We start from the raw sequence: 16,320 nt of genomic DNA on the forward strand, positions 1-16,320 counted from the left end.
ACATTGAAAATGTGCGATTTTTTTCAATTAATTCCATAGAAATGAATGGGAAGTTTTGCGTGATTTTTTCGCGACTACAGAATACTGAACAAAGTAATAGCACACCGAGTCCAATCAAGCCGCACGTTTTGATGTATTGTTTGTCTGTGTGTGATGTACGGTTATTGGGTTATTAAAAACCGAAATTTGTACGGAAGATGAAAAACGGAAGAACAAGAGTTTGCTGTGCTTTGCGCTGCAAACTACTGACTCCCTATATGGGAGTCAGTAGTTTGCAATGCATAGCACTGCATCACTAATTACTGGTGCTATTTCTGGAAGTGGACAGTTCTTTAGGTTTAGCACACAAATTGCATTTGACTACGATGTTCTTCACATCCTTATTTTTCACAAACTTAAAGTAATGGGCGTGTGCCCATCTGGAGAATGTGCTATCCGATGTTAGATCAGCTGTAGGTTTACTCCTCTCTCTCTTCTGTCTGACTAGCCTAAATGAAAAGGAAGTGAAACATTTTGCGCAGACGTTTCACCTCTGCTGATCTCGCGGTGATTTTGGCGAATTTGTATGACGGAAAAAAATGCCCACCACTTCATTCCAGGTTAAAAATGCATTGTAACGCGCGTTACTGACATTTGTACCGAGTAAAATATTACAAATTTTCTTCTGTAATGCCTTACATTACCGCGTTACCGCAAAAAGCAATGCATTACAGTAATTCGTTACTTTTTGTAACGCGTGACAGGGCTTTCCACTAAGGCTCATACGAGCCAGCCATGACAAATAAGTAGCCAGCTTGGGGGGGGGGAGTAAACACAAAATAAACTCCTGTGCACGCAGTTCCCAGGATTAAATGTATTTTCCACAGACCATTTATTTACTGCAGGAGAGCATTATTCAAAAACCGTTCATATTATTATTATTAGCCTAAGCATGCCTGCATAATAGACAAGCTATATTCATTTCTCAGACATTTGCTCTATTATTATTATTATTACTACAACATATTGCATCTTTTTTATTCATTAGTGTATGCCAGACGCTAATGCACCAATGAAAACTGTGATTTGCGCACCAAAAATAATCTGTAATAGGCTATACAAGCTCACATATTGCATCATGAGGCGTTCCTGGCTTGTAAATCTCTTATTTTCGGTGAATGACACATTCACGCAACTGAGCATGCTATGAATTAACAACGACAACGGTCTGCAGTGGTGGCTACACAATTAAACACTCACCGAACATTTCTCCATTTGTGTATGAAAATACACTCCAACCACTCAGTTTGGGTTCATTTACAACCAACGGTGTCTTTTGATGCCAGCACGTAATTGAACGAGAGAAGACTGGTTTACTGGAGACAAAATAAGCGTTATCTCTGCTTCTGTTCCCTCCGACGGCCCCGACACACTACTGTCAGTCCGTTAGATAAACATTTAATTTTATTAAAATCGAAAATTAATATTTAGAGCCTGTGGGCTACAAAAATAATAGTCATTAAAGTAGCCGGCTGGACTTAATTGTGTAGTCGGCTGTGTGGCCGGCAGCCGGCGCTTGTGGAAAGCCCTGGCGTTACTCCCAACACTGTTCATGATTGAGATGTGTGTGATTGGGATTGTGTGTATGTGTGTTTAGGGGGAGGGGGTGTCTTTATGGGTAGGAAGAAGGGAGCTCAGGGAGTTAAAATCAATGGGTGTTTCTTATGAATTAATCTCGTAACCCAAATATAATGATATTCACCATTAATTTCTCAAATGAAACACTTGCAGTCAAAACTTTGAACCATGTGCGTCAAAACGCTCTGAAAACCAGGTACACTTGGTCGATATATCCTGGTTCATCTGTGAGTTCTTCCAAAGTTCTGTCAGGGTTGATATGTAGAAAATACGTCTTTAGAATGGTTATATCGTGTTTTTATCCCTAACTGAGAAAGCTAACAGAATATTCTAATGTTATCTCACTTTTTAGATAAGTTTTAGTCATACGTAAAGTCGGATAGTTTATTTTAAACAAACCTCGCTATAATCTTCTTCACTAATGAGCGAGAACAAGCCAAGTGCGCAACGCTTGTACGCATGTGCGGCTTTTCTAGGTTAACTATTTCAGCTACCAAACGAACTACCAAGGCGCTGAAGTCCCTATAGGAAGAGACAGGTAGTGGACCGGGAACTTTACAGCTTTATAGCGATTGGCTTAAAGACCTTAAGCCTTAAGTGAATTGTAAAACTATGACAGGTGCACACTGTGCTTTTTACCAATGTACTAACGGAAGTTATAAACTTAAGCGGTGGAAGAAAACACACAGTTATACTGGGCCTACAGCTGAACATGGGTCATGGAAATGTGAACCTCCGTTTGTTTTGATTATATTTCCAACCGAAAAAAAAAAGACCCAGAAGGACGTAAAAGATGGCAAAAAGTTGCAAGTTTGTTCAGATATTTAGTTTGTCATTTATTTTTGGCAATTCTAACAAAATATTATGTAGTTATTATGCAGAAAAGGCCTACAGGTTTACTACATCTTTCCATCTTACTGTAATATCTTACTAGCTAAATCTTGATCAGATTTGACAGCTCTGTTATTGTTAGGCATCTATATGTAGGCCTATAGGCCTAATGTCAACTTGTGATCTCATCTCATCTCATCTCATTATCTCTAGCCGCTTTATCCTGTTCTACAGGGTTGCAGGCAAGCTGGAGCCTATCCCAGCTGACTACGGGTGAAAGGCGGGGTACACCCTGGACAAGTCGCCAGGTCATCACAGGGCTGACACATAGACACAGACAACCATTCACACTCACATTCACACCTACGGTCAATTTAGAGTCCCCAGTTAACCTAACCTGCATGTCTTTGGACTGTGGGGGAAACCGGAGCACCCGGAGGAAACCCACGCGGACACGGAGAACATGCAAACTCCACACAGAAAGGCCCTCACCGGCCACAGGCCTCGAACCCGGACCTTCTTGCTGTGAGGCGACAGCGCTAACCACTACACCACCGTGCCGCCCCAACTTCTCATCTCATCTCATCTCATTATCTCTAGCCACTTTATCCTGTTCTACAGGGTTGCAGGCAAGCTGGAGCCTATCCCAGCTGACTACGGGCGAAAGGCGGGGTACACCCTGGACAAGTCACCAGGTCATCACAGGGCTGACACATAGACACAGACAACCATTCACACTCACATTCACACCTACGGTCAATTTAGAGTCACCAGTTAACCTAACCTGCATGTCTTTGGACTGTGGGGGAAACCGGAGCACCCGGAGGAAACCCACGCGGACACGGGAAGAACATGCAAACTCCGCACAGAAAGGCCCTCGCCGGCCACGGGGCTCGAACCCGGACCTTCTTGCTGTGAGGCGACAGTGCTAACCACTACACCACCGTGCCGTCCCAACTTGTGATCAATTATTAAATTTACGCGAGTAAATCTACGTGTGTAACATTATGTCAGCATAGTTGTTACGCTAATTAAGGACATTATAGGGCAGAAATATGCACTTTTATCTCATACATGTTGGGTCCCCATTACCTAGCCTCATAGGCCCTAACGTTATACGCATTATATATCAAAATATCAAAACAACTCACCTTCCTTGTAGTCATTTCGAAGCCAATGGAGTAGTGCTTTTTCGTCCCTGTCAAGTAAATATTCAATGTGGGCTTTGAATGTCAGGGTGTCATCAAGCAGGATACCAAGATATTTATACAAGTGGACCACCTCTATTTAATTTCCCTCAAGAGTGAATACTGTGGGGATGTTTAACAGTCCCACAGTATTCACTCTTGAGGGAAATGAAATAGAGGTGGTCCACTTGTATAAATATCTTGGTATCCTGCTTGATGACACCCTGACATTCAAAGCCCACATTGAAAATCTTGTTAAGAAACTTAAACTGAAGCTGGGTTTTTTATTTAGAAATAAATTTTGTTTTTCTTTTGATGTTAAGAAGCGCCTTGTCGCTGCAACCTGCTTATCTATTTTAGACTATGGAGACTTGTTGTACATGAACGCTTCAGCTCAATGTCTGAGTAAGATTGACTCTGTGTATCATGCTGCCCTGAGGTTCATCACTAATTGTAGGGCCTTGACCCATCACTGTGAACTATATTCCCGAGTCGGATGGTCGTCACCGTCTACCAGGAGGCTGACTCACTGGTATACCTTTATATACAAGGCAATACTTGGACTACTGCCACCCTACATCAGTAACCTAATCACACTAAGGAACCTTGACTCTTATGGCCTGCGTTCCAGTGATCATTTGCTGCTCTCTGTCCCATCCGTCCACACAGAGCAGGGAAAAAGAGCTTTTGTTTTCTCTGCCCCCACCACCTGGAACAAGCTGCAAAAGGACCTAAAAATAAAAGAACTTATTCCATTGAGCGATTTTAACTCCAGACTGAGAGCACTTGAGTCGGTGTCTCTGATTTGTAACTGTTTTAAATGATTTTTTTCCTTTTTTTTTCTTTTAATCAGACTCCTGTAAATTGTAATTTTAATTTTGTAACCTGTGCTGCCTCTTGGCCAGGACGCCCTTGTAAAAGAGATTATTAATCTCAATGGGTCTTCTCTCCTGGTAAAATAAAGGTTAAAAAAAATAAAAATTCGTCAATATCGACTGACATGCATGGTGGCCACAGCTTAAGCCCCTGGGCTTCGTCCAACCACCCGTCAGTTGTCTGCAGAGGGTCAGGAATTTGTTTGCCTTCAACTGCCAACAAGGACTTGTAGTCGTTTTTGACAGCTTGTCTCTCCTCATCCTTCATTAAAACGCATGGTAAGTTCTGGACTGATGCTGCATAGGCAAGGGCAACCAGTTCTTCTTTACGTTTTGCCCTAGTGCCAGTCGTGGTCTTGGTTGTCACAGGCAGTCCATGACGACTACAAAACCGTTTCAAATCGTCAACTTTCCAAACTTTAAACTGATCTAAATTGTAGTTGTCAATACTGCTTTCCGCCATTTTGAAGTGCTGCTTGGTAGCCAAAAAAATTAGCGATCCCATAATGCACTGCACGGGCCGAGATTCGCAATTCGCTTATTGCCGACATTATCAGCGCAACTCGGAAATTGATAATTTTATATGGAAGGTCCGATGCTATTGGAAGACGTAATTCGCGGTCAACCAATAAGAAGCTTTGAAACTCAGGGGCGTTGGTTATAAATCAAAACATCGAAGATGGACACGAAAGGTACTGTTTATCTTGAGAAATCGCAATTGTTTGATGGATTTTGCTTAAACTTTAAATGACTTTTGTATAAAATGCGAATACGGATGATTTTCTTTTCGCAAATTGGAATAAAACTTCGCAATTTGCGGACGTGTGAGCAGCTAGCGTGAGCCCAGAGTGTATATATACAGTACTGTGCAACAGTCTTAGGCACCCTGGGGTTTTTTTCATACAAACTTTGTAATAGATTTCTATTTTATGACTTCTACATTATCAAGTCAGTACAAAAACATTTTAGAGCCCAAATGTTTATTTTCCAGCACAAAATTAAATATTACAGGAAAAAAAAAAGTTTGTATCTGAGCAGCATATTCCATAAGAGAGCACTTTTCAGATTAAAAAAAGAAAGTATAATGAAGGCTGCTGGGTTTTGGTGCAAAATAAAAACGCGAGTGTGAGAGTCAAAGTGTCCAGAAGAACTGTGGCTGGTTCTGTAAGATGCTCAGTAAAACCTACAGCTCATTTCCGCATAAAACTGCACTCACTGCACCTCAGACTACTATTTTTTTTTTTAAAGCAAAGGGTCGTCTCACACCAAATATTGACTTTGTTTCATTTATTATGGCTTACTGCTTATAGTATTTTTTTAATGTTGAAACATTTCATTTCATTATTTTTAAGCCATTTTTGGTCGACAGCATTTCTTTACATCATGTGCCTAAGACTTTTGCACAGGACTGTATATCTAGCTGTAGCATTGTTGATGTAATGCTGTGAAACCAGAGGTGGACAAAGTACCCAACTTCATTACTTCAGAATCAGAAATCAGAAACACTTTTATTGCCAGGTATGTGGACACACACGAGGAATTTGACTCCGGTTTCACTTAGCTCTCATAGTACAAAACAGATAAAAAAGCGTATACACAAAACAAACAAACAAAAAATGGTGCAATAGGTGCATAGTGCAAAGTAATCCAGGTAAGTCAAGTATGAAATAGATAAATATAAAGTATACAGTGTGCACAGAATGATGATATGAGTGTGCAGATGTTTTACAAGTGATATTACTGATATATGAATCTGGATTTTAGCTGTTCATCACAGAAAGGATTTTCCCTTTTGGTGCAATATGGTGCATAGTGCAAAGATGAAATAGTAAATAAGTATAACTATAAATATAAGTAACAGTGAGCACAGAATGACAGTATGAGTGTGCAGATATTTTGCAAGTGCTATTACTGATATATGAATCTGGATTTTAGCTGTTCATCACAGAGACAGCCTGAGGGAAGAAACTATTCTTGTGTCTGGTTGTTTTTGCATACAGTGATCTATATCGCCTCCCTGAGGGGAGAAGATTAAACAGATTGTGACCAGGGTGTGATGGGTCCGCAGAGATGTTACCTGCCCATTTCCTGACTCTAGACAAGTATAGGTCTTGGATGGAGGGCAGGTTGACACCAATAATTTTCTCTGCAGACCTTATTGTCCGTTGCAGTCTGTTCTTCTCCTGTTTGGTGACCGATCCAAACCAAACAGTGATGGAAGAGCAAAGAACAGACTGAATGATGGCAGAGTAGAATTGTGTCAGCAGCTCCTTAGGCAGGTTGAGCTTCCTGAGCTGGCGCAGAAAGTACAACCTCTGCTGAGCCTTTTTGATGATGATGACTGTGTCGGTCTCCCACTTCAAGTCCTGAGAGATTGTGGAACCCAGAAACCTGAAGCTTTCAACAGCAGTCACAGTGTTGTTGGTGATGGGCAGCAGAGTGGGGGGGCTCCTCCTAAAGTCCACTGTCATCTCCACAGTTTTGAGCGTGTTCAGTTCCAGATTGTTCTGACCGCACCACTAGACCAGCCGTTCAACCTCCCATATGTATGCAGACTCGTCCCCATCTCGGATGAGGCCGATGACCGTTGTATCGTCCGCAAATTTCAGGAGTTTAACAGATGGGTCTCTTGAGGTGCAGTCATTGGTATAAAGGGAGAAGAGCAGTGGGGCGAGCACATACCCTTGGGGGGTGCCAGTGCTGATAGTCCGAGTGCTGGATATGATGCTCCCTATCCTCACCTGCTGCTTCCTGTCAGTCAGGAAGTTTGTAATCCACTGACAGGTGGAGGAGGGCACAGTGAGCTGGGTGAGCTTGGTGTGGAGGATGTCTGGAATAATGGTGTTGAATGCTGAACTGAAGTCCACGAACAGGATCCCGGCGTACGTCCCTGCAGTGTCAAGGTGTTGCAGGATGTAGTGTAGACCCATATTTATTGCATCATCCACTGACCTGTTTGCCGGGTAGGCAAACTGCAGGGGGTCCAGCAGGGGGTCTGTGATGTCCTTCAGGTATGACAACACCAGTCTCTCGAAGGACTTCATGACTACAGATGTGAGGGCAACAAGCCTGTAGTCATTCAGTCCTGTGATATTGGTTTTCTGAGGAACCAGGATTATTGTGGAGCGTTTGAAGCATGAGGGGACTTCACACAGCTCCAGGGATCTATTAAAGATCTGGGTGAAGATGGGAGCCAGCTGGTCAGCACAGACCTTCAGACAAGAGGGTGACACACCATCTGGGCCAGGTGCCTTCCTGATCTTCTGTCTGCGGAAAAGCTGACCGACATCCTCTTCACAGATCTTGAGTGCTGGTGGGGGGTCAGAGGCGGGGGGTGGTAGAATGGCAGGGGGTGTAAATGGGTCTTTAATGACTGAAGGGGGGAGAGGTGTGAATGTGTCGAATCTGCAGTAAAACATATTCAGCTCGTCAGCCAGTTGTTGGTTCACTGCAGTGTTGGTGGATGGTTTCCTATAGTTAGTAATGTTCTGCAGGCTTCTCCACACTGACGTCGGATCGTTTGCTGAAAGGCTGTTTTTAATCTATCAGCATAGCTCCTCTTAGCCCATGTTTACATTAGACCATATCAGCGGATCATCAGATTAACGTTTTTAAAACGATTAGTGTGCACACAGCAACACCAATACACGATTTGTGTGCACACAGCAATACCAATACACGGATACGCTCGGCTCCGCAGGCATCCTGTGCTCCAAATCACTCCGCCCTGAACAGCGAGTGCCCTCTGGAGGGTGCGCACTCCGGCCTTGCGCAGCTCACAGAGCACGCGAGTGAAGTGAACAAGCTGTGATTCGGGACTGAGCCGCTGTGTGTGTGATCCCAGCGCATATCACTTACCACTTGCAAGTGGAAGGATGGCAAGCCTAAAGACAATCATAACTACACAATGGGCAGTATTTGCATCAGTATTTGCAGTATTTTCATACTTTTATACTCTTTAATGAAAGGTGATACAAGGCGGAAGTCCGTGCCGTTTTTCAGCAGTCACATCACATGACCAACGCCAGCGAATCAGGAAGGTGGATGTCACAGTGATGTTGTCCAATGAGACGCCAGCTAGAGCTCAGCACAGCGTATCCGCGTATTCTGAATGTTTACACAGCACCGGAGCTGACACGATCTGGATTGAATATGTGGACGCTGGCGGATTCCCGTTTCCCGGCATTTCCAGGCGGTTTAATGTAAACGGACAGTGCATCCGCGAAGAAAACGAGACAGATACGGTCTAATGTAAACGTAGCCTTAGCTGCTGTCACCTCCATTATCAGTGTGTTTCTGGTCTGATTATACAGAACTCTGTCTCCACTTTTGTAGGCCTCTTCTTTGTTCTGATGAAGTTGCCTGAGTTTTGCAGTGAACCAGGGTTTATTGTTGTTGCATATGCGGAAGGTTTTGGTAGGCACACACACATCCTCACAAAAACTGATGTAAGATGTCACAGTATCAGTCAGTTCATGCAGGTCTGAGGCTGCAGCCTCAAAAACACTCCAATCAGTGCAGTCAAAGCAGGCTTGTAGTTCCACTTTGGACTCATTGGACCATCTCCTCACCGTCTTAACTACAGGCTTCGCAGATTTCAGCTTCTGCCTGTAGGTTGGGATAAGATGAACAATGCAGTGATCAGATAATCCCAAGACTGCATGGGGGACAGAGTGGTATGAGTCCTTTAAAACAGTGTAACAATGGTCCAGAGTGTTAGTGTCCCTGGTGGGACACTTAATGTGCTGTTTATATTTTGGCAGTTTGTGGCTGAGGTTTGCTCTGTTAAAGTCCCCCAAAACAATGAGCAAGGAGTCCGGGTGTTTTTTCTACACATTGTTTAACTGGTCAGCCAGGTGTTGTAACTCCTCATTAATACATGCCTGAGGGGGGATGTAAACTCCAACCAGAATAAACGAGGAAAACTCTCGCGGAGCATAAAGCGGTTTGCAGTTTATGAATAATGACTCCAGATGAGGACTGCATGATTTGTTTAGAACTGTGACATCAGTACACCAACCTTCGTTAATATAAAAGCAGATTCCGCCTCCCCTCGTTTTCCCCGTGAGCTCCGTTTCGCGGTCCGCTCGGTGCAGGTGAAATCCAGGCAGGTGAAGAGAAGTGTCCGGGATGTGCTCACCGAGCCAGGTTTCAGTGAAGCACAAGGCAGCAGATCTGTTAAAATCCGTGCTGATTGTGTTGAGGAGCAGCAGTTCATCCATCTTATTGGCCAGAGAGCGGACGTTAGCCAGGTGAATAGACGGGAGCGCAGTGCGAAACCCCCACTGCCTCAGTCTGATGAGCGCCCCGGCTCACTTCCCCCGGTGTCTCCAGCGTCCTCGGCGTAATCCATAGAGAGCTGCTGCTCCTCCAACAAGTAGCTCTGGAAAACTTGCCAGATCAATGAAAGCCGATGAAAAAACTTTACTGGTGGTTATTCCAATGTTTATAAGTTCTTCTCTGAAGTATGTGACCAGCGAAGGAGTGCAAAAAACACAACAAATACACAAAAACATAGAAAGTACAAGAGAGCGAAGTACCGAGGCAACCATCCGCGGTACCATCTTGGAACACACAAGTCAAAGTACAGATCCCACAGATCTGTACTTTGACTTATGCGTTTGACTTAAGTGTCAAAGTACAGATCCCACTGGTCAAACGTTACTCCGATACAAGTGAAAGTTGTCCAGTCAAATTTTTACTCAAGTTAAGGTACTTAAATACTTGCTTTTAAAAATACTTAAGTATTAAAAGTACATTTTCTGTCAAAGCATTGTTGTATTATTGTCACAATGCTTATAATACCTCATGCCTCTGAAGCAACCGACTGGATTATTTTGTGAATTCTCAAAATGAACGCATGCTGTGCCATCATGGTGGTTTAATGTTAAGCTAGCTAGTCAGTGAAACTCCACCTGGCATGCTAGCAAACTCTTTTCAAACTCAAAATCATATTGCGTAGCTAATGCTACTAGAAAAGAAAGATTTCTACATTCTGTTTATTTGGCAGGATTATGCTAAAACATATTTCTGAAAGGACTTCAGATAAGTTAACGTTATTCATGTTAGCGTAACTCCGTTTTTACATGCAAACTAAGTGTCCAAGTTAACTAGCTATGTGTTATTGTTAGCCATGGACAAGGCTACGGCAACTTGGCAGGAAAACCAAATAACGCTGTGGAGAAATCACTGAACTTGATTTTATACAGTCTACTGTATGGACGTGACGTGACCCTAATGATTACTAATCAGCTGTCTCAGTGTCACCTGCAAAAAAAAAAATCACGTTTTAGAAAAGAAAAGAAAAAAACATCCACTTTCAAAGCTGCTTCATAGTAACGAGTAACGAGGACCTTGATAGAAGTGTAGTGGAGTGAAAAGTACGATATTTGTCTTTCAAATGTAGTGATGTTAAAGTCACAAGTTTCCAAAAAAAAATAATACTCAAGTAAAGTACAGATACTCAAAAAGTGTACTTAAGTACAGTATTCAAGTAAACGTGCTTTGTTACTGTCCACCTCTGTGTGAAACAGAAGAGAGAAGAGTGTGGGTTTAGAAAGTAAATCAAGCTCATATGACATAAAGTTGGTTCATATGTCAAGCTCATACGATCAGTTATTAATCGGGTTATTTAGCCATGACTTTTTAACCAATAGCACAACGCAGTATTTGTGTTTTGCACCACATCCACCTTGTCACACGACAAATACTTTTAGGTTACACTCCAATAAAGGATTAAGAGTGTGTCCACTTTTGAGGATTGAGGCTTTAGAGTTAAGTTTAATATTTGAAGTGTGTGTGGGGGGGGGATTTCCAAAAAAAATCTTAAACGTGTGACCTTATCTGTTATCTGTGCTTGTCCACTCTTCCAGCACTAGAGCCATGCAGAATATATCGAAGCCACCTCCTCCTCTGGTGCTGCCTCAAGGAGCTGTAGCCATGAGGATCAAAAGCTCGACAGGCAGCGGCGACCGCCTGAGTCAAACCAAGTCCATGGTCATACCAGAAGTTGACACAGCACCAAAACCAGTGAGATATCCTGCTACACACACAATACTACACCGCATCATTTCTCTCTCCCATTACCCCTTCCTTCTAGCTGTAACTTCACATTAACTCTCACATATTCATCACTCAGAGACAGAATGTTTCAAACTGTTATAAGTTATAATATAGAAATACTTTTAAAATATATAATACTTTAAAAATAAAATACTTTATAATATAGAAATACTTTAAAAATCTAACTTTACCAGGCGGCACAGTGGTTAGCACTGTTGCCTTACAGCGAGAAGGTTCTGGGTTCGAGCCCAGCAGCCAACTGGGGCCTTTCTGTGGGGAGTTTGCATGTTCTCCTCATGTCTGTGTGGGTTTCCTCTGGGTGCTCCAGTTTCCCCCACAGTCCAAAGACATGCAGTTAGATTAACATGGGGTAGCCATGACCTGAATGTTGGGTTAATGTGCCCTTGAGAAAGGCACCTAACCCACAACTGCTCCCCGGGTGCTGGAGCATAGCTGCCCACTGCTCTGGGTATGTGTGCGTGCTCATTGCTCGCATGCGTGTGTTCACTGCTTCAGATGGGTTAAATGCAGAGAGGAATTTCACTGTGCTTAAGTCTGTGCTTGAGTGTATGCCAGAGGTAGACAAAGTACCCAACCTCATTACTTACGTCAAAGTACAGATCCCACTGGTCAAATGTTACTCCGATACAAGTGAAAGTTGTCCAGTCAAATTTTCACTGAAGTTAAAGTACCGAAGTACTTGCTTTTAAAAATACTGAAGTATCAAAAGTACATTTTCTGTCAACGCATCGTTGTATTATTGCCACAATGTTTACAAAACCTAATGCCGTTACCAAGAAAGAAATGTGAATTCACAAAATGAACGCATGCTGTACATCATGGTGGTTTAACATTAAGCTAGAAACTCCACCTGAAATGTTAGCAAACTCTTTTCAAACTCGAAATCATATTGCGTAGCTAACGTTACTCGAAAAGAAAGATTTCTACATTGTTTATTTGGCAGGATTATGCTAAAACATATTTCTGAAAGGACTTCAGATAAGTTAACGTTATTCATGTTAGCGTAACTCCGTTTTTACATGCTAACTAACAGTGTCCAAGTTAACTAGCTATGTGTAAATGTTAGCTGTGGTTAAGGCTACGTCAACTTGGCGGGAAAATCCATAGAAAGTCAGTTGACTAACCAGACTGCATAGCTATTGCAATATTATCGCTAGCTCTAAAAGCACAGACAACTTCACTGCAAGCTTTCTCTTGGAATAAAACGTTTATATACCTCAATATGCTTCCGCAGGTCGGACGGTGAGTTTTTGTAGGCCGTGATGTAGTTTGTTTTAGGCAAACAAAGCAAACATTTAAAATGAAATGAATCTTTAATCCTTTCAGAAAACTGAAACATGGGTTCATGGGCCATGAATGTGTGCATTCTCCAGAAGAACCGCCTCCTTCCATTTTGCCATCAACTGATCGTGTTCAAATAATGCTGTTGAGAAATCATTGAGCTTGATTTTATACAGTTTATGGACGTGACGTGACCCTAGTGATTACTGATCAGCTGTCTCATGCCATGTACACACGTAGCCGGGTATTTTTAAAACCGAACATTTTCCCCCCCTCCGTTTATAAAATGTTTTATCCACACCACCTCGTCTTCGAAAAAAATCCCTTCCACACATAACCGAACATCTGCGTTTTCAATCACATTCATAAGCATTCCAAACCTGTAGATGGCATTATTTCCCCAAATCCTCCCCCCTAATCACATTGCCTGTGCTCTTGGAGCAGTAGTTGGGCTTCTAAAATTAAACATGTAAATAGCACCTGCACAATAATTAACACTTTCAAGGCACTACTCCGATCCATTACTCTTTAGCTAGCCGCACACTACGCCGATTTTCAGCGTACCGAGCCAACTGAAGTCGCGAATCAGGCGTAAAGACTAGTTTTCGATGGTACCGACTCATCTCACAGCCGATTCGAAAAACTAATCGGGAGCCAGACTGATCGGCGAGAGTCGCTAGCAATAGCCAATCATATCTTTCGCATATAACACGTGACATCATTAAACACAATTTCTAGCGCGAGAAATACGTGTTGGTAGCACCTAATGCAGGTATATACTGTAATTCCATAGACTGAAGCTTTATCCATAGACACAGTGGGCTGGAAAGCCACTCTGCTCAAGTTGTGTGGCTGAATTCCAAATCGCTTTAACTCCCCTATATAAGTGCACTATTTAAGGTTGGAAATAATAGCTCATGCAGCCTAGATAGTGCGCTACATATTCCGTGTTGTGTCATTTGTAATTCAGCCTGTTGCATCTTCAAGTGTTGGATTTAACAGTAACGATATCCAATAGCCAATCACAAAGCTATTAAGTTGTCACATGTCGCTTCAATCGCGACTGCACTCGTCAACAGTCGGGGGATATGTGCGTGCCCTGTCGGGAGTCGGCTCTGAAATGGGTCGGTTCGGTACCGCGTGGATCGCCATAGTGTGCGGCTAGCTTAAGTCCATGCTTAATCTGGCTTCTGCAGTAAACAAAGGTCGCACGTTTGACGTCAGGGCAGATTTGTTGTCATTTTTTTGGCGCAGATTGTGACATTCTAAAACGCAAACCTCCGGTTATCTCTGTCTACATGAAAAGGCATACACGGAGTTTTCAAAAATCTTCACTTTGCCCGGAGTTTTTTTAAATATTCGTTTTTGATGTGTTTTCATGTGGATGACAGGCCAAAACGTAGAAAAATATCTTCGATTTAGCAGATACCCGGCTACGTGTGGACGGGGTCTCAGTGTTACCTGTGAAAAAAAACATGTTTTAGAAAAGAAAAGGAAAAAAAACATCCACTTTCAAAGCTGCTTCATAGTAACGAGTAATGAGGACCTTGACAGAAGTGTAGTGGAGTGAAAAGTACGATATTTGCCTTTCAAATGTAATGAAGTTAAAGTCATACGTTTCCAAAAAAATAATACTCAAGTAAAGTACAGATACTCAAAAAGTGTACTTAAGTACAGTACTCAAGTAAATGTACTTCGTTCCTGTCCATCTCTGGTGTACGCATGATAAATAAAGGCTTCTTCTTCTTCCTCTTCTTCTACTTAGCTTTAAAGAACAACAAAAATAGCCGCAGGACTAATCACTGTACTCTGTATGTAGGCGGAAGTAGGATCCAAAAAAGTGTGTCTCTTGCACACCTCTACACCTAAATTAAAGCAAGACACTACAAGCAGAAATGACCATTTTGGTCACCACTTAAAAAAAAAAAATCTGTATGCATTTTATCAATAACATTTCTTCTCAAACTGTAGACCTAAAATATTAAGCAACAGCAGTCACATGTTTATTTGACGGTTAGTGTCTAATGGCGTCCATCACATTATCTGAAATGTAGTACATGTCAAGAAGACTAAAGCTCTGCCCACTCGGCACAGTCGTATATATCCCTGTCAGGGGCACCGCTAGAAATTTTGAGCCCGATAATATAATATAACGGGCGGCACGGTGGTGTAGTGGTTAGCGCTGTCGCCTCACAGCAAGAAGGTCCGGGTTCGAGCCCCGTGGCCGGCGAGGGCCTTTCTGTGCGGAGTTTGCACGTTCTCCCCGTGTCCGCGTGGGTTTCCTCCGGGTGCTCCGGTTTCCCCCACAGTCCAAAGACATGCAGGTTAGGTTAACTGGTGACTCTAAATTGACCGTAGGTGTGAATGTGAGTGTGAATGGTTGTCTGTGTCTATGTGTCAGCCCTGTGATGACCTGGCGACTTGTCCAGGGTGTACCCTGCCTTTCGCCCGTAGTCAGCTGGGATAGGCTCCAGCTTGCCTGCGACCCTGTAGAACAGGATAAAGCGGCTAGAGATAATGAGATGAGATAATATAATATAATTAATAGCCACTGAAGGAAGGTCAGTGAATAAATGTATAGGCTACCTTTCTGAGTAACTTTCTGAGTAAAACTGAGTGACTAACTGTTGGCCCTTTCTCTTTCTCTCAGCATTCTGCTGCCTCTCTTTACATTTTTGGTAACCTGAGTTCTTCGTGATGGTGTCAATCTACTGATGGTTCACCATCAATTCTGCTTGTACCATGCACAGCTAACATTAGTGGTGGATTGGAAAGCAACAAACCTAACGCAGTGTCACGCTCTGGCTCTGCCTACGCAAGACTGTACCATGTAATGAATAAGGAGAAGGGGTGAAATATCAAGACTACCATCCATCTATTATCCATAACCGCTTATCCTGTGCAGGGTCACGGACAAACTGGTGCCTATCCCAGCTGACTATGGGTGAGAGGCGGGGCACACCCTGGACAAGTCGCCAGATCATCACAGAGACAAACAACCATTCACATTCACATTCACACCTACGGTTAATTTAGAGTCACCAGTTAACCTAACCTGCATGTCTTTGGACTGTGGGGGAAACCGGAGCACCCGGAGGAAACCCACACGGACACGGGGAGAACATGCAAACTCCACACAGAAAGGCCCTCGCCGGCCACGGGGCTCGAACCCGGACCTTCTTGCTGTGAGGCGACCGTGCTAACCACAGTCTTGTTGGACAGTGCCCATCAAGACTACCTATTCTAATAATTTTGCGGAAAATGGAAAACCAAACCAGAAGGTTATTGTATTTGCTCAGTATAAGAGACAAAATGATAAAATATTTTTTATTAAATTAACTTACACATGGTAACAGTATTAATCTTGTCCTCTGAGGGCCCTCTGTCAATACCAGGCCCTTAGAATCGTCCTAACTCCCCCCCCCCCCAACAGTGATGCCTGTAAA

At 42.9% G+C, this 16,320-nt stretch overlaps 1 protein-coding gene across 1 annotated transcript in view; it reads left to right on the plus strand.

Moving 5' to 3' along the window:
• arhgap15 (Rho GTPase activating protein 15) overlaps nucleotides 1–16,320 on the plus strand; it is a 108,526-nt gene that overhangs the window by 22,097 nt on the left and 70,109 nt on the right. Inside the window, exon 2 of the mRNA XM_060929240.1 lies at nucleotides 11,383–11,539. Coding sequence (XP_060785223.1) covers nucleotides 11,383–11,539 — 157 coding nt within the window. The remainder of the gene's footprint in view (nucleotides 1–11,382; nucleotides 11,540–16,320) is intronic.

Source organism: Neoarius graeffei, chromosome 9 (genome assembly GCF_027579695.1).
Source record: "Neoarius graeffei isolate fNeoGra1 chromosome 9, fNeoGra1.pri, whole genome shotgun sequence".
Lineage (NCBI taxonomy): Eukaryota > Metazoa > Chordata > Actinopteri > Siluriformes > Ariidae > Neoarius > Neoarius graeffei.